The sequence below is a fragment of the Rhincodon typus genome, chromosome 16 (genome assembly GCF_021869965.1).
Source record: "Rhincodon typus isolate 14 chromosome 16, sRhiTyp1.1, whole genome shotgun sequence".
In the NCBI taxonomy this organism is placed as follows: Eukaryota; Metazoa; Chordata; class Chondrichthyes; order Orectolobiformes; family Rhincodontidae; genus Rhincodon; species Rhincodon typus.
The window spans coordinates 8,287,595-8,312,731 of record NC_063347.1 but is presented as its reverse complement, the minus strand read 5'-3'; the positions used below and the strand labels follow the sequence as shown (position 1 = coordinate 8,312,731).

The window sequence follows — 25,137 nt, the reverse complement described above, 5'->3', positions numbered from 1 at the left end:
TTTTGCTGACTATAAATAAAAGTCCGTCTTTGAATTTGTATGTAATGTTGCTCAACTGGACAATGACAAGGTGTGGGTGTCCAGTAGGTGTTGGGGAACAGAGTGGCATTGACCTAGAGAGGGTGTTCAGAAGGGATGTAGCTGGGAACAGGTAAAGTGCATGGCCCATTGGATAAGCGGAAACTTGGGTGAGAGAGAATGGGTTTGTCTGTGTGGGAGAGAGTCAGCCATGCTGGCTATACGCAGTGAACTTTGTGGCTGTTGTGTCGTGCCATTGCCAATTAGGGCCAATGCCAATTGCCCACCCTGTTAGGGTGGACAGAGGCCTTTCAAAGATGGCTCGGGCACGAGAGATGATGCCAATTCAGCAGATACCCGCTGAGTGGCAAGATGTTCCAGGGATGGCGCATGGTGAGCTGGGGATAGAATCAGGTAAGAGGGATGCTGTAGGAGTGGGGTAGTTGGTTAATGAGCTGAGTTTCATAAGATCCAATGAGAAATCTGAATGGGCCTCATGGTGAAAGGTTCTTGTTCGTGAATGCTGGTATGGAGGTGCAGCGAGCAATTAGCAAGGAGAATGGTATGTTGGCCTTCATCGCAAAGGGATTTGAGTGCAGGAGTAAGGTTGTCCTTTAGTCATTGTATACAATGTCAGAGAGATCACACCTGGAGTATGATGGACAATTTTGGTCTCCAGATCTAAGGAAGGATATACTTGTCATTGTAACAGGTTCACCAGACTAATCCCTGGGATAGTGGAATTGTCTTATGAGGAGAGATTATGAGGAAACTGGGCCTATTTTATCTCGACTTTCGACAAATGGGAGGTGATCTTATTGAAACTTACACCATTCTTCCAGGGCATGACAGGGTGGATGTAGATTGGTAATTACCTGTCTGGTAATCCAAGACTAGATAACACTATATCAGAATAGGTGGCAAATTGTGTAGGAATGAGAGGAGGAGGAATTTCTTCACTCAGAATAAGTTGAACCTTTGGGATTCTGTACACCAGAGATTTTGATTTGATTTGATTTGATTTCTTATTATCACACGTACCGGGATACAGTGAAAAGTATTGTATTGTGTGCTATTCAGACAAATCATACCTTACATAAGTACATCAGGATAATAGAACAGACCACAGAATAAAGTGTAATATCTACAGAGAAGGTGCAGAGAAAGATCAGCTCTAATATACGAGAGATCTGTTCATAAGTCTGATAAAACACAGTGATAGTTTTGCACCACTACTACCAGTGGTGTGGAACCTCAATCATTAAGCAAGGTCAGTACAGAAATTGATGATTTCTGGAGGTTAATGACAGCAAGGAGATATGAAGGTAGTGCAAGAAAATGGCACTGATGTAAATGGTCAGCCATGACCTCCTTGAATGGTAGAGGATGTTTGAGGGATTCAGTAAAATGGCAATTGCTTTTAAGGAAGAAGCATCAAAAGTCAAACTTGTTCAGGTGAATAACCACCTTACTTTGCCTTGAGGTTTAAGCCCTCCAACATTCCATGAATTCTGGCAGTTGAGTACCTCTGGTTTTCTTTGCTCTGCCATTGCTGGCTGTGACTTTGCTGTTTTGACCCTAAAGTCAGTAATTTAACACCCTCCTCACCATCTCATAGCCCAAAGCTACTGCATTTCTTTCCAAGGCACTCTTAAAATGTGCCTCATTCACTCAGCTTTGGTCATCCTGAAATTACTCCACAGAGACCGGAATCCCATCCACCAAGTCACCCTTTATTTACACCTGCAATCCACCAGCTTCTCTATGGCAACTAGGTGTAGACAATAAATACTGGCCTAGCCAGCTGCAATCAATTCCCATGCAAGAATAAATTACAAAAAAAAATTTGGAAAGCTAGTTTGGAAAGGCTAAAGAAATGGCATTTGGAAATGCAAACTAAGTAGCTTGGGACTCTACTCACTGGAGTTTGGAAGAATGGGAGATGATCTCATTGAAGCCTATGGGATTCTTAAGGGGCTTGACAGGGTAAATACTGAGAGGATGTTTCCCCTCATGGGGGAGTCTAGGACCAAAGAGAATAGTATCAGAATAAAGGGGTGTTAATTTAAGACTGACAGCCTCAGAATAAAGGGGCTCCAATTTAAGTCCGAGATAAGGAGGAATTTCTTCTCTCAGAGGGTTGTGAGTCTTTGGAATTCCTTGCAGCAAAGAGCTTGTGTATATTTAAGGCTGAGATACTTAGAGTCTTGACTGCTTGGGGAATAAAGGGTTGCAAAGGGCAGGGGAGTGGATGTGAGGAATGTTGGATCAGCTCTGATCCTATTGAATGGCGGAGCAGCCTTGAGGGGCCAAACAGCCTACTCCTGTTCCTGTTTCTTATGGTCTTATAATTCCTGCCCTGGGCTCTGTGCCATCAATAGGTGTTGAGAGAAACGGACCAACGTAACGGATTATTTGAAATATTTGCAAAAAGAATGGTTTACAAATCAAGATCTCTGCAAGAGTCTGAGAAAGTGTAGCTCCGTTAATTTGTTCACCTATTCAAAACCACTCCTGTGAAATTGATGATGTTGTGCATGGGTCAAACCTGCAGAGCTTCTTATATCCATCTCTATCTGAGTACATCAGAACTTGTTACTCTCTTTCAACTCTGTTCTACAGAAAAACCACAGTTTTCTCTAAGAGACTGTTGGAGGTTGTTGCATACTTGGTGCAAATCAGCAGACTACCCACAATCTCTGAAAGACTTTTAATGCAATAAACATTTGTGAATAGTGCTTGCTTTTTATGATTCATTGACCTGAACAACGAGCTGTTTCATTACTCATGTGGGCTGCTTTGCAGCAATTCACTAAAACAGCCACAACAACATCTCCTTAAACTATGACCTCCATCATCTAGGAGGACAAGAGCAGCGAGATTTATCCCTGGTTCCCCTCCAAAGACACACACAACATCCGGACTTTGGGCTTCTCTCAGCATTGCCACTGTGATAAGATCTTGGAATTTCCCCACCTAAAACCACGGGACTTTCACTGTATGGGCTGGAGCAGTTTCTAGTGAAGTCTTTACCACAACATTGTGGATACCTATGGACGGCCAAAAGAAAGTAACTTTGTCAGCAATGCTGAGGTCAAATAGAAACCATTTTCTAGGTTTGATAGAAGCGTTTGGGAGTATGGGAGGGTACATTGAGAAACTGATCCCACTGGCAGGGGCTTTGACCAATAATAGCCATGGATTTGAGGAAATCAATGAAGGAATCAGAGGGAAAAAGCTGCCCCACTCCCCATGTTACCTCACAAAGTCTTCTTTTACCAGGTCAATTACCTGTACTACCCAAAAGGACAAGGTGGGGATACCACCAACTGTGGGCTTTTATTAAGGGTTATTCTGCCTGCAAAGGGGGGTGGAACAAGCTTCTACAGTCACTTTCAAAGCAAATTGAATAAATACCTAAAAGTGGTTAAACAGGCCTCTCATTTATTACAGATAACACAGTGTACAGCTGGAGGAACACAACAGGTCAGGCAGCATCAGAGGAGCAGGAAAGCTATGGTTTCGGGTCGGGACCCTCCTTTCCTGCCTGGCCTGCTTTTTTCCTCCAGCTCTACACTGTGTTATCTCAGACTCCAGCATCGGCAGTTCTTACTATCCATCGTTTATTAAAGTTGATCTTTCTTAGAACATTCTCTGTAGCCATAACGCTATAATCTGCTCTCTGATTTATTACCCTGACATACTTATGTAAGGTCTGATTTGTCTGGAATCTGCAATCCACATTCGGCAGGTGGACTCGCAATGCCTTTAGGGAGGGAGTTCCAGGATTTTGACCCAGTGACACTGAAGGAACGACGATACATTTCCAAATCAGGATGGTGATTGGCTTGGAGGGGAACCTGGTGGTGTTCCCAAGTATCTGCTGCAGTTACAGAGTCATCGATTTGGAAGGTGCTTTCAAGGAGCCTTGGTGAGCTGTTGCCATGCATCTTGTAAATGGCACACACTGATGCCAGTGGGTGCCAGTGGTGAAGGGAATGAATGTTAAAGCCCATGGGGGGGGATAGGGTTGGAGTCAGTCAAGCAGGCTGTTCTATCTTGGTGGAGTTGAGCTTCTTGAGTGTTGTTGGAGCTGCACCCATCCAGACAAATGGGGGGTATTCCATCATAATCTTGACTTGTGTCTCGTAGATGGTGGGCATGCTTTAAGGAGTCAGGAGCCTTCACAAAATACACTGCATTTCTCCTGATTAGTCCCATAAAGGGTTTGTCCATTCGGCAATGCTTCCTTCCTGGCTACTGTTACCTAGCCAGCTCAACCTACACTGGCTCCTGGCATCAGCCAAACCAAAAGCAAGCTGCATGTGAATACATTTTCCACTTTTATTTCAAATACTAATAATTTTAGATCATGTTAATTTGGTAAAAATGAATATTGAGTGCGTGAAACTCATGTGAAGCTCTTTGGGCTCCATGCATTATGAAGTACATAATGTATATAATGTATAATGAATTAAAATGAACATAAGCAGTTATTGTAAGTGTGGTGTAGAACCTGAGTGTGCCATAGACTATATTCCATTAAAATAATGTGTATGCACTTTGTGTCATATTAAATTTATGTTATTATGTGATATATGCTTGCAATTATTTATTAATAAGCTGTATTGTTTATGCAAAAAGATTTACCACTTATTGTTGACAATTTAACAGGGTAGAACTTATCTGCTGTCATCATTGATAACTTCTATATCACCAATTTTAGAGTCATTGAGTTAGACTACACGGAAACAGACCCTTCAGTCCAACTGTCCATGCCAACCAGATTCCTAAATTAATCCAGTCCCATTTGCTAGCATTTGGCCCATATCCCTCTAAACCCTTCCTACTCATATACCTGTCCAGATGCCTTTAAAATGCTGTAATTCTACCAGCCTCCACCACTTCCTCTGGCAGCTCATTCCATACACACTGTTACCCTCTCCTGCACCTTCAGAGAAGGAGTGTGCAGGATACGAGAACAGGAAAGAATATCGGACTGAAAGTCCACAGCTGCTAGCAGTAGGAATGGGATGTCAGGAAGCATCAGAAGGATAGCAGAGTCTTGTTTCAGGCCTAGACCCTTCATCAGGATTGGGGAGGGGCAAGAGAGCTGGGAAATAAATAGAGGGAAGAGGGTTGGGGCTGGGGGAAAGTAGGTAGTCTAGCAATAGGTGGATGCAGGTAGGGGGTAGTTGGGATTAGTCAGTGGAAGGGTGAGGTGGATAAGTGGGGTAAGGTGATAGACAGGTCGTGTCAGGTCAAGGAGGTGGGGTAAGAGGGAAGGTTGGACATGGGATGAGGCCGGGGGTGAGAAGATTTTGAAACTGGTGAATTCTATGTTTAGGCCATCGGGCCGTAGGCTCCCAAGGCAGAATATGAGGTGTTGTTCCTCAAGTTTGCATGTGGTGTCATTGTGGCACTGGAGGAGGCCCAGGATGGATTGTCACCAAGGGCATGGGAGGGGGGAATTAAAACGGTTAGTGACTGGAAGGTGGTGTTGATTATAGCGTACGGAGCGCAGGTGTTCTACAAATCTGTCACCGAGTCATGAAGTGGTATGTGAGGACAAGGGAGACTCTGTCTTTATTTTTGTTGGGGGGAGGGGGTTCAAGTGTAGAAGTGCGGGAGATGCAAGAGATGAGGGCATTTTCAATCAAAGGAGGGGGGATGTTGTGGTCCTTGATCGATCCCCTCCGTTAATCAAAAATACCCTCAACCGCATCTCTGACATTTCCCACACTTCTGCACTCAAAACCTCCCCCCCCGCCCAACAAAAATAAAGACAGAATCCCCCTGGTCCTCACGTACCAACCCACCAACCTCCGCATCCAGCGTATCATTCTCCACCATTTCCGCCACCTACAATCTGACCCCACCACCAAAGATATATATTCCCTCCCCGCCCCTATCTGCCTTTCACAGGGACCACTCACTCCGCGACTCCCTCATCTTGCTCCATACTCCCCACTAACCCCAACACCCCCGGCACCTTTCCCTGCAAACTCAGAAGGTGCTACACGTGCCCCTACACCTCACCTCTCACCTCCATCCAAGGCCCAAGACAAACTTTCCATATCTGACACGGATTCACCTGTACATCCTCCAACCTGCTGTACTGTATCCGTTGCTCCCGGTGTGGCCTCCTCTACATCAGTGAGACCAAACATGGGCTCAGTGACTGATTTGTGGAGCACCTGCTGTACGCTATAATCAACAAAACCTTCCAATCGCTAACCATTTTAACTCCCCCTCTCACTCCTTTGATGACATGTCTGTCCTGGGCATGCTCCGGTGTCACAATGACGCCACACACAAACTGGAGGAATAACACCTCATATTCTGCCTGATGACCTAAACATGGAATTCACCAGTTTCAAAGTCTCCCCACCCCCGGCCTCATCCCATGTCCAATCCTCCCTCTCATCCCTGCCTCCTTGACCTGACACGACCTGTCCATTTCCTTCCCCACTTATCCACCCCACCCTTCCCACTGACCAATTCCCACTACCCCCTATCTGTATCCACTTATCGCTATCCCACCTTCCCCCGCCCCAACCCTCTTCCCTCTACTTATTTCCCAGCTCCCTTCCCCCTCCCCAATCCTGATGAAGGGTCTAGGCCTGAAATGCCAACTCTCCTATCCCTTTGAGGCTGCCTGACCTGCTGTATTCCTTCAGTTCCACGCTGTATCAACTCTGACTCCAGCATTTACAGTTATTGCTATCTCGGAATGGAATGTTAGATGGCCTGAACTGCCTCCCAGCTCCACTGAAAAGTTCCCATTTTTAAACATTATTAATTGTATGCACATTCCTGGTGGTGGCCTATAAGACCATTTGGCTTTTAAGAGACAGTTTTGAGACATTTGATAAGAAAACCAGCAGCGTTGGCCTGGCCATCAATCTCTCCTCTTGAAGCGCTTAATTGAGCTGTAGAATAAAGAGTTCATTATATCTTTCCTCTAAGGATTGCTACGAAGTATGTGCAAAAGAAGCTACGTCCTAGTGACATGATAAAAGAAAAAAACTGCGAATGCTGGAGATCTGAAACAAACAGAAACAGAAATTATTGAAGGAACTGCTGCAGATCTGAAGGAGTGTCAGTGGACTCAAAACATGAACTCTATTTTCTTTCCATAGGTACTGCCAGACCTGTTGAGTTTCTCCAGCAATTTCTGTTTTTCTTTGATCCCATCACGATGTTCGATCACGTGGAACTGGATCTTGAGTCTGTCAGGTTTCAACAGCATATCCTCTCCTTGTAAATTGTTATATTTAGTAAAGCTTGTTAATGTTCACTCACTCGCAAGAGTGTACACATCATACTGCTACATGGTGGCAGCAGTGGGCAGACCAATTTAGCTGGAAGCAAGCGGGAACAGGAGATGCCCAGAGATAGTACAATGTTACAGGTAAATTGTAATGCTAATCCAAAAATCTGACCCTAGAACTGGTGGAAATATCCAAAGAGAAGCTCAGCGATAACTGGGAGCAATGGGATGGGTTATAGACCAAGGAAATATTAATTGGTACAGCCAAGAGCCGGGGGAAATATTGACTCCTTTATACCATCACACAAATAATTGCCAATATGGAAACTTGAAACGGGAGCTCATGTAGGATTGCATAGTTGTGGGGGTGGGGGATACAGGATGAAACCTTATCAGAACTTTTACTGTATAAAGAAGACCTTACTCCACCAGAAACAGTGGATTCCACCAGACAGGCTGAAATTCATGAGCAAGCAGAATTCTTATCCAAGGAGACAGAGGCTTCACCTGGGATCAGCCATTGGCTCTGACTGAGTCCACTTTGTTAATCTGAGAGGTACAAATGATTTAGGAAGATATCAGCCACTAGGGGGAGAGGGTGTCGCTTGTGCTTTTACTTCTCATTCAAGTTTTAACAGAATTGGTGCCAACCCTGTCCATGGCAGTATTACTGACTGCCAAACACAGTGGAAAAGTCAGCAAGTCTGGCAGCATGTGTGCAGAGAAACAGTTAACACTTCAAATCCAATATGATTCTTCTTCAGAACAAAAATTCAAGTGACTGTAAGCTAAATCGTCATCCAGCCAGCAGGAAACAGCGCTCTGTGGGAACTTCTTGTAAATTCTGATCCAGAAATTTGTTTCCACATGGGGAATGATCTATCTCTACTTTTGAATGGTGTTCCAGAAAAATTCTTTTTGCAGAATAGTCGCCAACTCATTCCACGCCTCCGCTCACCCACCCACCCAATAAAACAGGGAGCTAATATATCAGAAACATCTCTAAGAAAACTGAGAATGCTGTTGGAAATTAAGGCCTCAAGCCAAAGAGAAACATAGTTTTGGAAGTGGAAATGGAAGTAAAGAGTTAAATATCAATGGTTAAATGGGGGACCATAAAAGAATCTGGGAGAGATGTAGAGGAAAGGTTTAGTTATAGTTTTACTCCCAGGATAGTTACTAAGCATGTGCACATGTTATGTCAGGGAGACATCAACTGGAGCTTGCAAATGTAAGGTTCCAGAAGAATGTCCTCTCTTACAATCAAAGCGAAATACTACAGATGCAGAAAATCTGAAATAAAGAGTTAGCCCAGACTGAGTCATATCCATATTCAACTTTTAAAAATTGTTAATCTCCAAAAATGTCAACTAAAGCTGGCTGTTGAACCCCAGCAATCTAGGTGAAGCATCTAAACTTTTAGTCAGGAAATATAAAGAGAAGAAAACTATAAAGCTCCCAGAAGCACAGAAGGCCTTGGCAAAGATTAAGTTAGAGCCTGAAAAAGAGCTTGAACAGATCTCATCCATACTCCATCAGGATAGCCTGAGGCTCTCTGCTTCTTTCTCAAGAAGAGGCCAATGCTGTCTCCATCCACCACTGCTCTTCCTTCACATGGCTGAACTCGTTCTCACTTTTAACAATTTCTCCTTTAACACATCTCATTTTCTCCAAGTTAAAAGTGTAGCCATGGGTACACGTGAAGGTCCCAGTTATGCCTCTCTTTGTGGGTTATATGGAATATACCTTGTTTCAATTCTAGCCTGGCCCCACCCACAACCCTTTCCCCGATAAGTCAATCAGTGATGCTTCCTGCTCTCATCCGGAACTGGGAAAATTAATCAGTTTTACTTCAAAGTTCCATCCTTCTCTCACCTTCGCCTGGAGCAGCTTATGGTACAGCCCTTTATGGAGAAGGCAGTTCTGGATTGGGTGATGTGTAATGAGGCAGACTTGATTAGGAAGCTTAAGGTGAAGGAACCCCTAGGGGACAGTGACAATAATGTGATAGAATTCACGCTGCAGTTTGAGAGGGAGAAGCTGGAATCAGATGTAATGGTTTTGCAATTGAGTAAAGGAAATTGCAATGACCTGAGGGAGGAGCTGGTCAGAGTTGATTGGAAGGGGAGCCTAGCAGGGAAGACAGTGGAGCAGCAATAGCGGGGGTTTTTGGTGGCAATTTGGGAGGCACAGCAGATGTTCATCCCAAGGAAGAAGAAGCATACTAAGAAGAGGACAAGACAACTATGGCTGATGAGGGAAGTCTGGGACAGCATAAAAACAAAAGGAAAAGCATACAATGTGCTGAAGCTTAGAGAGAAGCCAGAGGATTGGGCAGTTTTTTAAAACCAGCAGAGGATATCTAAAAAGTGATAAGAGGGGAGAAGATGCAATGTGAGGATACACTAGCTAGTAATAAAAAATAAGATTGCAAGCGTTCATTTAGATATAGGAAAGATAAGAAAGAGGCAAAAGTGGATATTGGAAAGCTGGAAAATGAGGCCGGAGTAGTAGTAATGGGAAACAAAGAAACAATGGGGGAAATAAGTAGGTACTTTGCATCAATTTTCACAGTGGAAGCTACCTGCACCATACCAGAACTTCAAGAGAGTCGGGGACAGAGGTGACTATAATGGCCATCGCCAAGGAGAAGGTCCCGGGGAAGCTGAAAGGTCTGAAGGTGGATAAATCACCCGGACCACATGGACTAGACCTCAGAGTTCTGAAGGTGATCGCTGAGGAGATTGTGGAGACATTGGTGGTGATCTTTCAGGAATTACTGGAGTTAGGGAGAGGGTCCCAGAGAACTGGAAAATGGCTAATGTAAAACCTTTGCTTAAGACAGAGGGGCGGTTAGCTTGACCTCAGACATTGGTAAGATTTTAGAGTCCATTATTAAGGATGAGATTGTGGAGTACTTGGAAGTGCGTGGTAAAACAGCTTGAATCAGCACAGCTTCATCAAGAGGAGGTAATTCCTGAAAAATCTGTTAGAATTCTTTGACAAAGTAATAAAGGACAGCCAATGGGCATGATCTATTTGGATTTCCAGAAGGTCTTTGCCAAGGTACCGCACAGGAAGGTGCTAAATAAGTTGAGACCGTGGTGTTAGGAGGAAGATGGTGGGAGGGTGGGAATAAAGGGAACTTTTTTCAGGATGGCAGCTGGTGACTAGTGGAGCTCCACAGGGGTCAGTGCTGGGGCCATAACTATTCACGTTATACATTAACAATCTGGACAATAGGCCCGAAACATTAGCCTTCCTGCTCCTATGATGCTGCTTGGCCTGCTGTGTTCATCCAGCTCTACACCTTGTTATCTTGTTGAAGGTATTGTTGCTAGGTTTGCAGATGATACAAATATAGGTGGAAGGACAGGTAGTGTTGAGGAAGTGGGGAGGCTGTAAAAGGATTTGGACAGGCTAGGAGAATGAGCAAAGAAATGGCAGATGCAATACAATGTGGGAAAGTTTGAGGTTATGCACTTTGGTAAAAAGATTTGAGGCGTATATTATTTTCTAAATGGGGAAATTCAGAAATCTGAAGCACAAAGGGACCTGGGAGTCCTAGTTCAGGATTCTCTTGAGGTTAACATGCAGGTTCAGTTGGCAGTTAGGAAAGCAAATGCAATGTTAGCATTCATTTCAAGAGACCTACAATATAAGAGCAGAGATGTATTGTTGAGGCATTTGGAATATTGTGAGCAGTTTTGGGCACAGTATCTAAGGAAAGGTGTGCTGGTGTTGGAGGAGGTCCAGGGAAGGTTTATGAGAATGATCCTGGGGCTGAAGGGCTTGTCATATCAGGAGCCATTGAGGATTCTGAGTATGTACTCAATGGCGCGTAGAAGGATGAGGGGGAATCTCATTGAAACATACAGAATACTGAAAGGGCTGGGTGAATGGACGAAAATATTTCCACTAGTAGAAGAGACTAGGACCTGAGGGCACAGCATCAGAGTGAACGGACGACTCCTTAGAACTGAAAAGAGGAGGAATTTCTTCAGCCAGAACATGATAAATCGATGGAACTCATTGCCATAGAAGCCTGCAGAGACTAGGCCATTGAGTGTATTTAAGACAGAGATACATAAGTTCTTGATTTGTGAGAGGATCAAGGGAGAAGGCAGGAGAATGGGGTTGAGAAATCTGCCCTGATCGAATGGTGGAGCAAATTCAATTGGGCAAATGGCCTAATTCTGCTTCTATATCTCATGATCTTCTGGTCCACCTCTGACTGTCCCCTCCCTTCCTTCACATTACAGCTTCCATTTCTGGGGATGGGCTGCCACCGATATCTATCATATATCCCCAACTCCTACAGTTACCTCAACTGCACAGCCACACACCCTAATTCCTTGAAGAACTCCATTCCATTCTCCCGGTTTCTTCAGCTCTGTTGCATCTTTTCTGATTAAACCACCTTCCACCACGCAGCCTTATTTGACTGGAGGATTCCTGCTCACTGAAGTTGACAGGGCCCTCAGTTGACCCATCTCCCACATGTCTGCCTTCACTGCTTCCCCTCCTTCCCAGAAAAATGGTAGGGTTGCAACTGCCCTCCAGATTCAAAGGGTCATCCTCCACCATCTCCAGCAGGATGCCACCACCAAATACATCATCCGGGCCCGAAACGTCACCTTCCTGCTCCTCTGATGCTGCTTGGCCTGCTGTGTCCATCCAGCTCCACAACTTATTATCCTGTCTCCTCCACTGTCAGCATTCCACATGGACAGGTCCCTCGGTGATGCCCTGGTCCAAGTCACCATCATTCCTAACATTCCTCACTCCTCCATGGTGCCTTCCATTGCAATCATGGAAGGTGTAATACTTACCCTACTCCATCCTTGCTCCTCACTGTCCAAGGCCCCAAATATACCTTCCAAGTGAAGAATAGTTTACTTTAATCTAGTCCACTATATTCACTGTTCACAGCGCAGTTCCTTCACATTGGTGAAACTAAATCCAGGCTGGGTGACCATTTCGGTGAACACCTCCACTCCAGTTGCTTGCCATTTCAACAAATCACCTTAACCCTCATGCTAACATTTCTGTCCTGGGCTTGCTGGCAATGTTCCAACTGAGCACAACACAAACTCAAGGCACACCTTATTTTCCACTTGGACACTATACAGCCTCTAGAATTCAGTTATGAATTCCACAAGTACAGAGCCTAACCTTATGATGTCTGTCCTCCATTTCTCTTCGATCATAGAATCCCTACAGTGTGGAAACAGGCCCTTCAGCCCAACAAGTCCACACCAAACCCACAGAGCATTCCACCCAGACCCATCCCCCTATAACCCACCTAATTTACACATCACTGGACACTCTGGGCAATTTAGCATGGCCAATCCACCTAGCCTGCACATCTTTGGACTGTGGGAGGAAACCGGAGCACCCAGAGGGGACCCACACAGACACAGGGAGAATGTGCAAACTCCACACAGTCACCCAAGAGTGGAATCGAACCCGGGTCCCTGGCACTGTGAGGCAGCAGTGCATCCACAACCCCCATCCCTCATAACCCACCTTCACCCTGCATCCCAACAACCTTGTCATGTTTGTGTCTTGTTTACTTTGTTTCCAGTAGATCCATTTGGATCCATTTCCCCCCTTTCACACCTTAATATACACCCATTCTGAATCTTTATTTTTCTTTCACCACTATTAAAAATCCCTTTGTCGTTTCTTGCCCTCACCCTTCCTCTGCATCTACCAAAAGCAAATTGTAAAAATCCTTTCCAACCCTCTCATCAGTTCTGAAGAAGACTCAACATGTTAACGCTGTTTTGCTCTCATAGATACTGCCAAAGCTGCTGAGTTCCTCCAGCATTTTCCTGTGCTTGCCCTCTTTTATTGTGCCTTGCAAATAGTTATACAACATAGAATCCCCACAGTGTGGAAACAGGCCATTTGGCCCAACACGTTTACACTGCCCCTCTGAAGAGCATCCCATCTAGGCCCATTCCCCTGCCCCTGCATTTCCCCATGTCTAACCCAAACATTCCTGGACACTGTGGACAACTTAACCTGGCCAATCTGCCTATGCTGCAAATCTTTGGACTGTGGGAGGAAACCCACACAGACATGGGGAGAATGTGCAAACTCCACACAGACAGTCACCCAAGGCTGGAATCGAACCTGGGTCTCTGGCTCTGTGAGGCAGCAGTGCTAACCACTGAGTCACCGTGCCACCCCAAAATCCAGCACCTAAGACTGCTTGGTCACACCAAAGCCGAAACCCGGGATTAACCAGGGACCTTTAGATCTTCAGTCTAATGCTCTCCCAACTGAACTATTTTACTAAACGCTGTTTGTGTTCACTCACAAAAGTGTAGACACCATGTTAATACATGAGATAAATGGGGTTTCGTTAACTGGAACACAGACAGCCCATATATAAAAATAACACTTCCATGGAACTGTTACCGTGAGCATTTACATTATCTTTAACTATCAATGTCAGACTGATAAGGGACTGTTCAACTCTGAGAAGTAGTTTCACTGGAACTTCTAATCAATACCTTGAGATTATACAGTCGAGTTATGGCTTTCAAAGTTCAACATCTAATGAATGTGCCGATGTCAGAACTTTGTAACTGTTCTCTAATTTTCCAGAGGAATTAAATACAGGGCATTGATCACTCAGATTCCTTGCCTCTCTGTCATTCAGGCTACCCAGAGAAGCTAGACAGTGGCTGCTGGGCACTTTGGATAGAAATCTGCAGGCACAAGGTGCTCAAGCATTTAAAATGTTTTCCAAAGTCAACAGTAGCATATGGAACAATCAGTGCACTCAGATCATTGAATCCCTACAGTGTGGAAACAGGCCATTCAGCCCATCGAATCCACACTGACCCTCCAAAGATCACCCCACCCAGACCCATCCCCCGACCCTATAATCCTGCCAACCTACACATCCCTGGACATTTTGGGCAATTTAGCATAGCTAATCCACCTAACCCGCACATCTTTGAAACGTGGGAGGAAACTGGAGCAAACCCACCCAGACATGGTGGGAATGTGCAAACTCCCGAGGGACAGTCGCCCAAGGGTGGAATCAAACCCAGGTCCCTGGCACTGTGAGGTAGCAGTGCTAACCACTGAGCCACCATGCCACCCCAGATGCATGATAATTAGCCTGAGTTCCTCAGGAACTATGAGAGGAGAAAACAATGTGTCCCTTTCTGGACCTACTGGAGCAGAGCAGCCATGAGGAGAGAACTGAACTAGACCATATTGTTGTTATAATGGATAGTGCTGAACACATTAGATTCCAGAATGAAGTATGGTTTAACAGATCTTATTTTTTTCCATATTAATGTGGTGGTCAGTTGCAGAAACCTAGTCAAACGAGACTGCAAAGTTATGGAATCGTGGAGTCATAGAGCTTTACAGGATGGAAATTTGAAGGCCTAGTGGTATTATCACTAGGCTATTAGCCCGAAGACCCAAGTAATGTTCTGGGTGTCCCAGGTTTGAATCCTGCCATGGCAGGTGGAACAAAAACAGAAATTGCTGGAAAAGCTCAGCAGGTTCGGCAGCATCTGTGGAGAAAAATCAGAGTTAACGTTATGGGTCAAGTGACGCTTCCTTAGAACTGATGGTAGCTAGGAAAATGTCGGTTTATATTTTCCTAGCTAACATCAGTTCTGAGGAAGAGTCACCAGACCCAAAATATTAATTCTGATTTCCCTCCACAGATGTTGCCAAACATGCTGAGCTTTTCCAGCGATTTCTATTTTTGTTTCTGATTTACAGCATCCGCAGTTCTTTTGGTTTTTTTTTGGCAGCTGGTGGAATTTGAATTGAATAAAAATCTTGAATTAAGAACCTAATGATAGCTGTGAATCTATTACTGATTTTTGGAAAAAACCTATCTGCTTCACTAATGCCCTTTTGAGAAGAAAACCTCTGACTTACATGTGACTCCAGAACCACAGCAATCTGGTTGACCCTTAATTGTCCTTTGGTATGGGTAATAAATGCTGGCTTAGTCAGTGACACCCACAGACTATGAATGATATTTTTAAACAAAAAGGCTCTTCGGCCCATCATGTCTTTGCCAGTCATAAAGCACCTATGTACTCTAGCCCCCAAGTTTCCAGCAGTTGGCCCATGATCTTGTATGCTATGGGGTCTCAAGTGTTTGTCTAAATAAAAGTCTTGACGGTAATACCTTAACCACCCTTTCAGGCTGTGAGTTCCAGATACTCACCATCTCCAGGTGAAAAAAATTTCTTCCTTAAATCCCCTCTAAACATCCTGCTCCTTAGCTTTAATCTATGCTTCATGGTCATTGATCCCTCGATCAAGGGGAAAGATTTTTTCCTATCTACCCATATTGATGCCCTTCGTAATTTTGTTCATCTCAATCTTGTAATCTCTCTGCCATCCCTGCTCAAAGAAAAATATCTCCAGCCTATCTAGTCTCTCTTCAGTGCTGAAGTACTCCAGCTGAGGCAATATAGTGGTGAATTTCTTCACCCTTTCTAAAGCCATCATATCCTTCCTATAGTGTGTTGACCAGAACTGCATAAGGTACTCTAGCTGTGGCCTAACAAATGACTTATACAGTAAATATAGTTCTTTTAACAACAGAAGTTTGTCATGAAAAGGTAAAAACAATTGAATAAACCAAGCTATTTAAACATATAACATAGTTTGAAAGGTCTTAAAACAAGCAGCAAAACAAAACCTCATCTTATTTTCTAACACCAACCATTACAGAGACTCAAATCCAGAGAAATTACCTTTGTATTATATGTTTAAGTTTGGCTTAACTGGTTCTTCCCAATTCTTTTCTGTGAACTATTAAAGTCTTCTTCCATGAAAACTAATAAAAATTAGAGCTTAGAATTTCTCAGCTTTTAAAAACCACACTTGAACCAAATATCCTGACTTGGAAGGTTCACAAATTAAACTTTTACATTGGGATAACTGGGCTTCCCTTGAATTGTCCTTTTCTCCTTACTAGGAGAGGAACTATATTTGTTCTTAATCCCCATCATGACTCATCCACTTCACCTGACGAAGGAGCAGCGCTTCAAAAGTTTGTGATTTCAAATAAACCTGTTGGACTATGATCTGGTGTCGTGTGATTTCTGACTTTGTCCATCCCAGTCCAACACTGGTACCTCCACATAATGTTTCATCCAAACTGTTGTAAAAATTTTTAGTCTCTGGATTTTCTAAGCTAACATCAATTTTTAATTATCCTGAACTAAAGACAAGGTTCAATGTTTACCTCACCTGCCATAAATGACAACAGTTAATAATAATTTAACAATTATTTTCCATTCATATTCCAGGGTGTCCCTCTCTGACACATACTGCATTAGGTCATTTTTTTCAGAAGGATTGTCTAATGCAGTTATTTCTCAGGTCAGAAATACCACTATTTTAAAATACAAACTATAAAAATGATGCAACATATCACACCTTTCATCATACTTGTCCTAAAGAAGAATGAAAATGTATCCTTCACTTCATTTCATTTCAAATAATTCATTTTACCCTATTTCTGTGCTACAATGGCTTTTCAATAGTCAAGACTACTTCCTCCATTTAGAATATTTAAGATCAGAATTGGCTACTGGCAGTTTTTGGGCAAGGTTTTAGAAACCAATTTTTGAGGACCACCTCATTGGCTTCAGGCCTGCATATAAGGAGCAGGTTGGTGGTGAAAGTGGAGATATACATCTACACACATTAGGAAGGACATCAAGGCTTCAGAGAGGACACATAATGATTATGGGTGCACTTTTTTTGGAGTTAAGCTTTGAGTTCTTAGTGTCTGAATGAATACATACGTTGTAGATTCCAGGAAAACGACTTGTATGCAAAAGGGACACATAGGATGGAACAATGTCACAAATGCAGGATCTCCAGTAGCTCCAGTGACACCAATGAGAACAGAAATGGTCCTGTTGGTGGTCTTAAATATTGATGAAAACATTCTGCCTCCAAGTGCTAGAGACCTGGGTTTGATTCCAACCTCAGGCGACTGCTTATGTGGACTTTGCATGTTCTCCCCATGTCTGCGTGCTCCGGTTTCCTCCCACAGCCTGTGTGGGTTAGGTGGATTGGCTATGCTTAAAAAAAATGTTGGATTAAGGAGGTGGGATGCTCTTCGCAGAGTCAGTGCAGATTTGATGGACTGAATATCCTCTTTCTGCATTAAAGGGATTCTATGGCTGCCAACACCTCTCAGCACTATTTGCTTTACTTGAATCTGGAACAGCACTTCCTCGACTGGGTCCCTCACCTTGGGAGGTTCTTTCAATAATTGGAGATTGAATTTCTGGCAAAGCAATCCTACTGTGCACTGCAAGTGCATAACAAGAAATCACATGCTGATATACAGTAAAGAACTGGAGATCTGAAACAAATAAAAACAGAAATTGCTGCAGAAACTCAGCAGGTCTGGCAGCACCTGTGGGGAGAAAGCAGGGTTAACATTTTGAATCCAGTGACCTCAATTTCTGTTTTTTTAATTTAAGAAATCACACGTTCCTAGTTCCTGGGTTTGATCAGCCAGTAACTTTGACATTATGGAACGGTATAAAATGGACAATTGGGCAGCCTGAATTACATCTCTTGATTAGTTTTCACATCCTTTAATTGTCTCATGCCCACCATCTCCCCTCCCCAACCATTGCAATTTCTTTAGCCTCCACTGCACTTCTTAAATTCACTCGAGAGACGTGGGCATCAATGGCTGGGCCAGCATTTATTGCCCACCCTTAATTGCCCTTGAGTAGGTGGTAGGGAGCTGCCTTCTTCAACTGCTGTAGTCCATGTCCTGTAGGTTGATCCACAATGCCCCTAGGGAGGGTAGACGGCATTCCAGGATTTTGACCAGGCGACAGTGAAGGAACAGCAACATTTCCAAGTCAGGACGGTGTGTGGCTTGGAGGGGAAATTGCAGATGGTTGTATTCCCATGTATCTGCTGCCCTTGTCCTTCTAGATGGAAGTAGTAATGGGTTTGGAAGGCGCAGTCAGAGGAACTTTAGTAAATTTTTGCAATGCATCTTGTAGACAGCTACCGTGTGACAGTGGTGGAAGGCATAAATTGTTGTGGATGCGATGCCAATCAAGCAAGATGTGGTGTCCTGGTTGGTGCCAAGCTTCTTGAATGTTGTTGGGGTTGCACCCATCCAGGTAAATGGGGACAATTCCGTCACACTCCTTGTAGATTGTGGACAGACTTTGGGGGAATAAGGTGAGTTACTCACTGCAGGATTCCTAGCCGCTGACCTGCTCTTGTAGCAACTGCATTTATATGGGGAGGCCAGTCTCAACCACCAAGTTCTCTACACTCACAAAGTTTGAATTATGGCCAAATTTAATTGCACTATAACATTGGTGGTCATGCCTCTGACTGTCTGGGATTCCTTCTCCATGTATCTCCCTCTCTCTCCTCCTTTAGAATGTTCAGTAAAACCCATTTCTTTGCCAAAGACTTTGGTTGTCTGCCCTAATATTCCCTGATGTGGACTGGTGTCCATGGTCCTGGAAAGCAACTTGATACATCTCACTGCATTGAAGGTGCTACATGAATGTAGGCTGTTGCTGATTTTGTTCGTTGGAACTGATGGAAATTCAGTTTGATCGCAGTGTGAACCATGACCAATGATTCACTACAGCACATTTCAAACCATGGTGCAATGTCAAAGTAACCCTCATTAACTTGGTGGACTGACAGTGCACTATTTAGTAAAGTACTTTCCAAAGAATTGGTGCTTGCCAATTCATAACCTCCTACACAACAACTGCAAATCACCGGGAAGTTCCAAGAATTGCAACAGGGGAAAAAAAATTGGAGAATCCCTCTCTGATCGCAGTTTCAGCTCTCTGCAAATCCGCACATGTCCTTACCCTGTGAGTAATGCCAACAGAAGGTCCATTGTCATACCAGCTATGGTAGCTCATGGAGAGTGTGTCTCCTTACCTTATCTCATGCTTGTGGAGTGCCTACCCTCAGGTTAGACATCGTCAATTGTCTCTCTAATGGAAAGACTTTCCTATTGCCCTTGATAACCTTATTCCATCCCCCTCTGCTTCTTTTCCAGGTACTTATCCAACTCCACTTTGTAAGCTGTGATTGAACATCCCTCCACCACTTTCACGGGCAGTGCATTTCTACTGTCTGTGTGGAGTTTGCACATGCTCCCCGTGTCTGCGTGGCTTTCTTCTGGGTGCTCCGGTTTCCTCCCACAGTCCAAAGATGTGCAGGTGGATTGGCCATGTAAAATTGCCCATAATGTGTAGGGATGTGCAGGCTAGGTGGGTTAGCCGTGGGAAATGCAGGGTTACAGGGATAGGGTGGGGAGGTGGGTGGGAAGCTCTTTGGAGGGTCGGCATGGACTCGATGGGCCGAATGGCTTGCTTCCACACTGTAGAGATTCTATGAAATCCTGAACCAATCACTGCATAAAAAAAATTTTCCTCTTTCTACAATTTTTTATTTAGCTATTTGCCTCATGTAGTTGTCCTCTGCTATGGTAACGGTTTCCTTCCAACTATCCTGTCTAGACACCATATGATTCTGAATTATGAATTATTTTGTTATGGTCCTGGATGAAACTGACAAATATATATTACATAAAAACTGAAAGAACTGCGGATGCCGTGAATCAGGAACAAAAACAAAGTTGCTAGAAAAGCTCAGCAGGTCTGGCAGCATCTGTGAAAGAAAAAACAGAGTTAATGTTTCGGGTCCGGTGACCCTTCCTCAGAATATATATATTACAGTCTGGTCAGTATTTTTTTTAAAAAGTAGACAAAGTGTGAAATTCAGGGGACTAAGAGAATGAAGCCACAATATTCCACAGTTTTGGGCAAACAAATTTAATATACAAAATTATAACAGTAAAACAATTGACAATATAGATGTAAAACTTATATTCTAACATCTGGAATTAACATGAGATAAATATCTGGAAAGGACAAACTGGTTGAAAGCCCCATAGAGCACAACAAACAGTATATGTGGTCAAGGCTGATCCCATGGATTTCTCCACAATCCCACTTGACATCAATGAAGAGGGAATCTCCAAGTTGCTAATTAGAACCTCTTCCTCCCTTTACAAGAGATTCCAATTCTTTAACTTTTAAAGGTGTAGCCTTAGAACTTCCTTGAAAACTATTCCATCATAGACCTCTCAACGACCATTCACAACCTCATTGATTGATCTCCCTGGGGCTGTGCTTCCATGAATTCTTGAGACTGCACTCCAGCATCTTCTCACAAGCACAATTTCCTCAGGCAACTATCTTCTCTAAGCTAGCACTGCTTCTGGGTTTCTCCAAGCTCTTTCTCAGTTGCACCAAGCAATACTGCTTGGGGGCTTCCTTCACTTCTACTCTCCACTGCATTGGATTGTTAATGTGTCAGAAACATCTTTGTGCCATTACAACTCTGGACAGCTGCCAGGGCTCTTCCTGAGCCTGCGTCCCAGCAGTTAGCTGCACCTACTGACTCCTAGGGCTTTTCTGAACCCAAATGACTGAGTACCTGGTTTCAGGATACAGTCTCTTCTCCCTGCTACCAACAACTTAATTCACTACCCTGACACATAGCTTACCTTTTCATGGCTCTCCCAAGTTCCATGGTCCAGTTGTCCATACCAGTCCAGGTCCTTGGTCTTTCCACAACACTGCAGGCACAGTGCCATGGCTGAGCCAATTAAAAGTTGAAAAAGAATGGTGGACAGAGTGTGCATGAGCCTGTTCCACTCCATGCACATAATGCAACTCTTGGGCCATGCAAGAATTGCAGCCTGCAAACCCACACCAGAGACTCAACCAAGTCCATACTTTGTGGAAACCTCTCTCAAGGCTAGTCCCAATCTCCTCTTCTCTAAGAAGAATAGCCCAGCTTTCCCAGTCCATCCATGCAACCAAGGTGCCTCATCCCTGTAACAATTTTCAACAATCATTTATGCATTGCCTCTAAAGCCTTCACATCTTCTTCATTTCTGGTAGTGTGATCAAAAAGGGCACCAGCAAAAGCTGATCCAGAGTTAGAAGGTTGATCAGAACGCCCTTGCTTTTGTACTCTATTTATAAAGCCCAGATTCCATAGGCCTTTTGAATCAGCAATTCGCAAGCTGCCAGTGACTTTAGGAGGAGGCCAGGATGGATCACCCACTCAACATTTCAGTCTTAATTTTTGCAGTGATGTGCAGGGCTCCCCTATCATTGAGGCTGGGGTTATTTATGTGGTGCCTACACCTCCAGTGAGTTAATTGTCCACAACGACTCACATCCCAATATGACAGAACCACTGACCTTATCCATTCATGAGGGATTCCTTACCTCTGGTGCATACTACTTTCACCCTTTGGCATGGAAATAGACTGTTGCAGCACGCACCAGATTGGCACTTCATTTTCAGGTATGCCCAGTGCTGCTCCTGGCATGTCCTCCTGCACCCTTCATTGAACCAGGGTTTATCCCTTGGCTTGATGGTAGAGTGGAGGCAATGCCAGGTTATGAGATCGCAGATCCGCTGCTTCAGATGGTCCACAGCGCCTTATGGCTGCTCACATTTGAGGTGCTGCATCCTGTTGACAATCTATCCCACTTAGAACAAGGATGGTGCCACAGAATAGTCAGAAGCTGTGGGTTCAAGTCTCACTCAACGACTTGATGATCAGAGAAAGGAGTGTTCATAACGGAGGTTGAGTGTCAAGTTGCAAATCCTTTTATCACATGGCAATCACAGGCAGATGAGGCAGAAAACTCCTGGTCAGCCATTGATGTAGAGTGGTACCCTTCATGATGCAACCTTGGCTTCAGACTGGGAGGATGACCCGTTCAAAGCATGTACTTTATCTACCCTGTGGGCTTTGAGACTAACCAAGTGGTTGTAGGGTGCAAAATGGTTACAAAAATGCATTGTGGATGGCAGAGAAGGTAATGGACAGACATCTGATACTCTATACTGTCTGCAACAAAGCATAGCAAAGGATCAGTGTGAAGAAAGAGCACAACACACTACAGACATTAGGGAAGGGTGGCAGGGTGGTTAGCACTGCTGCCTCAGTGCACCAGGGACCCGAGTTTGATTCCACCCTCGGGTAACTGCGTGGAGTTTGCACATTCTCTCCATGTCTGCGTGAGTTCCCTCTGGGTGCTCCAATTTCCTCCCCTAGTCCAAAGATGTGCAGATTGGCCATGTTAGAAATTGACCTGTAGTGTCCAGGGATGTGCAGGCTAGGTGGGTTATCCATGGGAAATGCAGGGTTACAGGGATAGGATGAGGGGTAGGTCTGGATGGAATGCTCTTTGGAGGGTCAATGCAGACTCTACAAGCCAAATGGCCTCTTTCTGCACTGTAGGGATTTTGTGATTCTAAGTGGTGAGGTGAGGTAGATCAGGAGGTGGTTGTTTGAAGACAGATCCAGAACATCAGTGAATGCAATTGAGACATGGAGTTGAATACCACCATGGCAGATGGTGAAATTTGAACGCAATAAAATCTCAAATTAACAGCTAAACTTAATGACAACCATTGTCAATTGTTGTAAAAACCAATTTGGTTCACTGACGTCCTTTAGGGAAGGAAATCTGCTGTCCTTGCCTGGTGTGGCCTACACATGAATCCAGGAATTCTCAATAATGCAGGCTGAGCTAATGCCACACACTTTTCATGAATAAATTAAAAAAAAACACCTACACAAAATTTTAAGGTGTCTGCAGGACACCTTCACAGGCAGCAGAGTTCATGTGTTGGCTGAGCCTGGCTTTCCAGAATAGCACTTTTCATTTAAAAGATCTTGGTGTGCATATGGAGGCAATTCGAACAATCCTTCTTGAGCCAGTTCCTTGGTCAAACAGTCTAATTAGTCCCACCTTCCTACTGTTTCTCCAAGGCCCTGTGAATTTTTGCCTTTCTATTTGTGCAATTGCCTTTTGAAAGTCACTGTCAACTTCGCTACCATCTCATGGCTCTGAAAAATAAAAAAGGGATCTCACTTCTCCCCCAGGTCTTTTGTCCCTTACCTTTAGTCTGTGTCCTTTAGCTACTGACCCATCTGCCACTCACAGGTTTCTCGTTGTATACTGTATCAAACCCTTTTGTTTAAATTCAACTAACCACCCTCTGAGGAGATCCCCATATCCTCAGGGAAACGTTATTTCCTGCTGTCAACCAGTTCCGTTCACAAGAATTAGGAAATGCTGCAGGCCATTTGGCCCCTCAAGCTCTTGGCAGCCATTTGATAAAATCTTACTGTAGTCTCAACTCTACTTTTGTTTTCACACTGAATATACCTCTCACTGAAATTTTAATGTGTTTTATAATACTTTATTAGAAAATGTTTTTGACTTTTTTTTAAAAACAGGTAACTTTAAAAATAATCAAAGTGCATTCAATAATACAAAAGCTGTAGAGTTCTTTTTTCTTTGCATATCCATATTATGTCTTTCCAGTCTGCTTCCTTAGCCTCTTTCTTAATTCACATTTTAGTTTTTCGAATAAGTCCACAGGACCTGCTCCAGTACAATGAAACCAAGGAAGTCTGTTCAATTGTCCAGCACGCAACGTGCAGTTTCAAACAAAAACCCATTAATGTTCTCAGAAAACCCATTGAGTGGTCATCTCTCAGCCAGGAAACAGGAGCCTACAAAACGGTCTGTGCTTTCTCTACCAAAACCCCTCCTCACTCATCACTCCACCAAAAAGAAAACCAACACTATCTCAGAGGAGGAAAGGGTATTCTTCCAAATATTCCTGGACGCTTTTTGGCAACGGCAGCTTATCCACTTGGTGTGTTATTCTGTTAATAGCCAATCGACATAAGTGCTGAAGAGAGGGGAATGAATCCTTTCGGTGAAGGGGTTTGATGAGTTTTAGGTGGATGGCGGTATCCTTAGGGGGCAGGGGCACTGAATCAGCTGATTTGTCATACCGGTCCACGATGCAAGAGGTGACATAATGCTGGATGAGGCTGAGAACCTCATTGAAGGCCAGGATCCTGGGCTTGGCCAAGTAGTACGAATCCAGGCAGAACTTGCCATTGCTGTACTCTATCCGGACGTTTGTCGGACCGCGATTGGTCTTCACCGAAAGCGTCAGCAGATAGCTGGGGTGTGAGCTGTCTCGGATGAGGAAGGTTCCTTCAGGCATCTTGTTGAGTTGTTGCTTGGCCTCGCTGGCTGTGAGAGAACCCCAGTACCATCCTGCGGGTGAAAAAGTGAAAGGTCTCTTTTAGGGTTTGTTGGGAATTCCGGTCTCCCCCACCAAGTGCCTGCTTATTGATAGTGTTTTAGACATGGAAACCATTCCTAGAACAAACCCAAAGGAGGAGATACTTGGCGGGGTGACCAACAACTTATGAGTGAAGCATAGTAAGAGGCCACTTGGCCCAGTTAGGGCATGCTGCTTCTTCCTCTTGCTGTCATAAAGTTCAAATGGTATACCTTTCCATTCCTTTCTCACTAGTACATTTAGCTAGCTTTCTATGAAATGCATGCGCATTATTCACCTCAGTCCTTCCCTATGAAGGATTTGGATAGAGCAGATATGTAGAAACTGAACTGGCAAAAGGGTCATAGATTTACATTTATGAGAAAGAACTAAAGGGAGGGTGAGAGGAATTCCCTTGACACCACATATTGTTGTGATGTGGAATGCGCTGTCTGGAAGGCTAGTGGAAGCAGATTCAATAAGGACGTTCAATACAGAATTGGGTAAATACCCGAAAACAGAGAAAACGTGCAGGGCTTTGTTTGGGATGTGCTCTCTCACCTGACAGATCCAGTTGTCTGAGGGTGGTTGTGATACATTGCATATCTGCTTCTGGGTCTCTATTTCCAGTGGACTCCTGGCTTTGA

At 44.0% G+C, this 25,137-nt stretch overlaps 1 protein-coding gene across 1 annotated transcript in view; it reads right to left on the bottom strand.

Annotated features, from left to right (window-relative positions):
* Positions 1-23,592: 23,592 nt before the first annotated feature.
* LOC109927413 (cytokine-inducible SH2-containing protein) overlaps positions 23,593-25,137 on the bottom strand; it is a 4,597-nt gene continuing 3,052 nt past the window's right edge. The window contains exons 2-3 of the mRNA XM_048606681.1: positions 25,052-25,131; positions 23,593-24,483 (exon numbers count right to left, since the gene is read on the bottom strand). Coding sequence (XP_048462638.1) covers positions 24,002-24,483; positions 25,052-25,131 — 562 coding nt within the window. The 3' untranslated portion in view covers positions 23,593-24,001. The remainder of the gene's footprint in view (positions 24,484-25,051; positions 25,132-25,137) is intronic.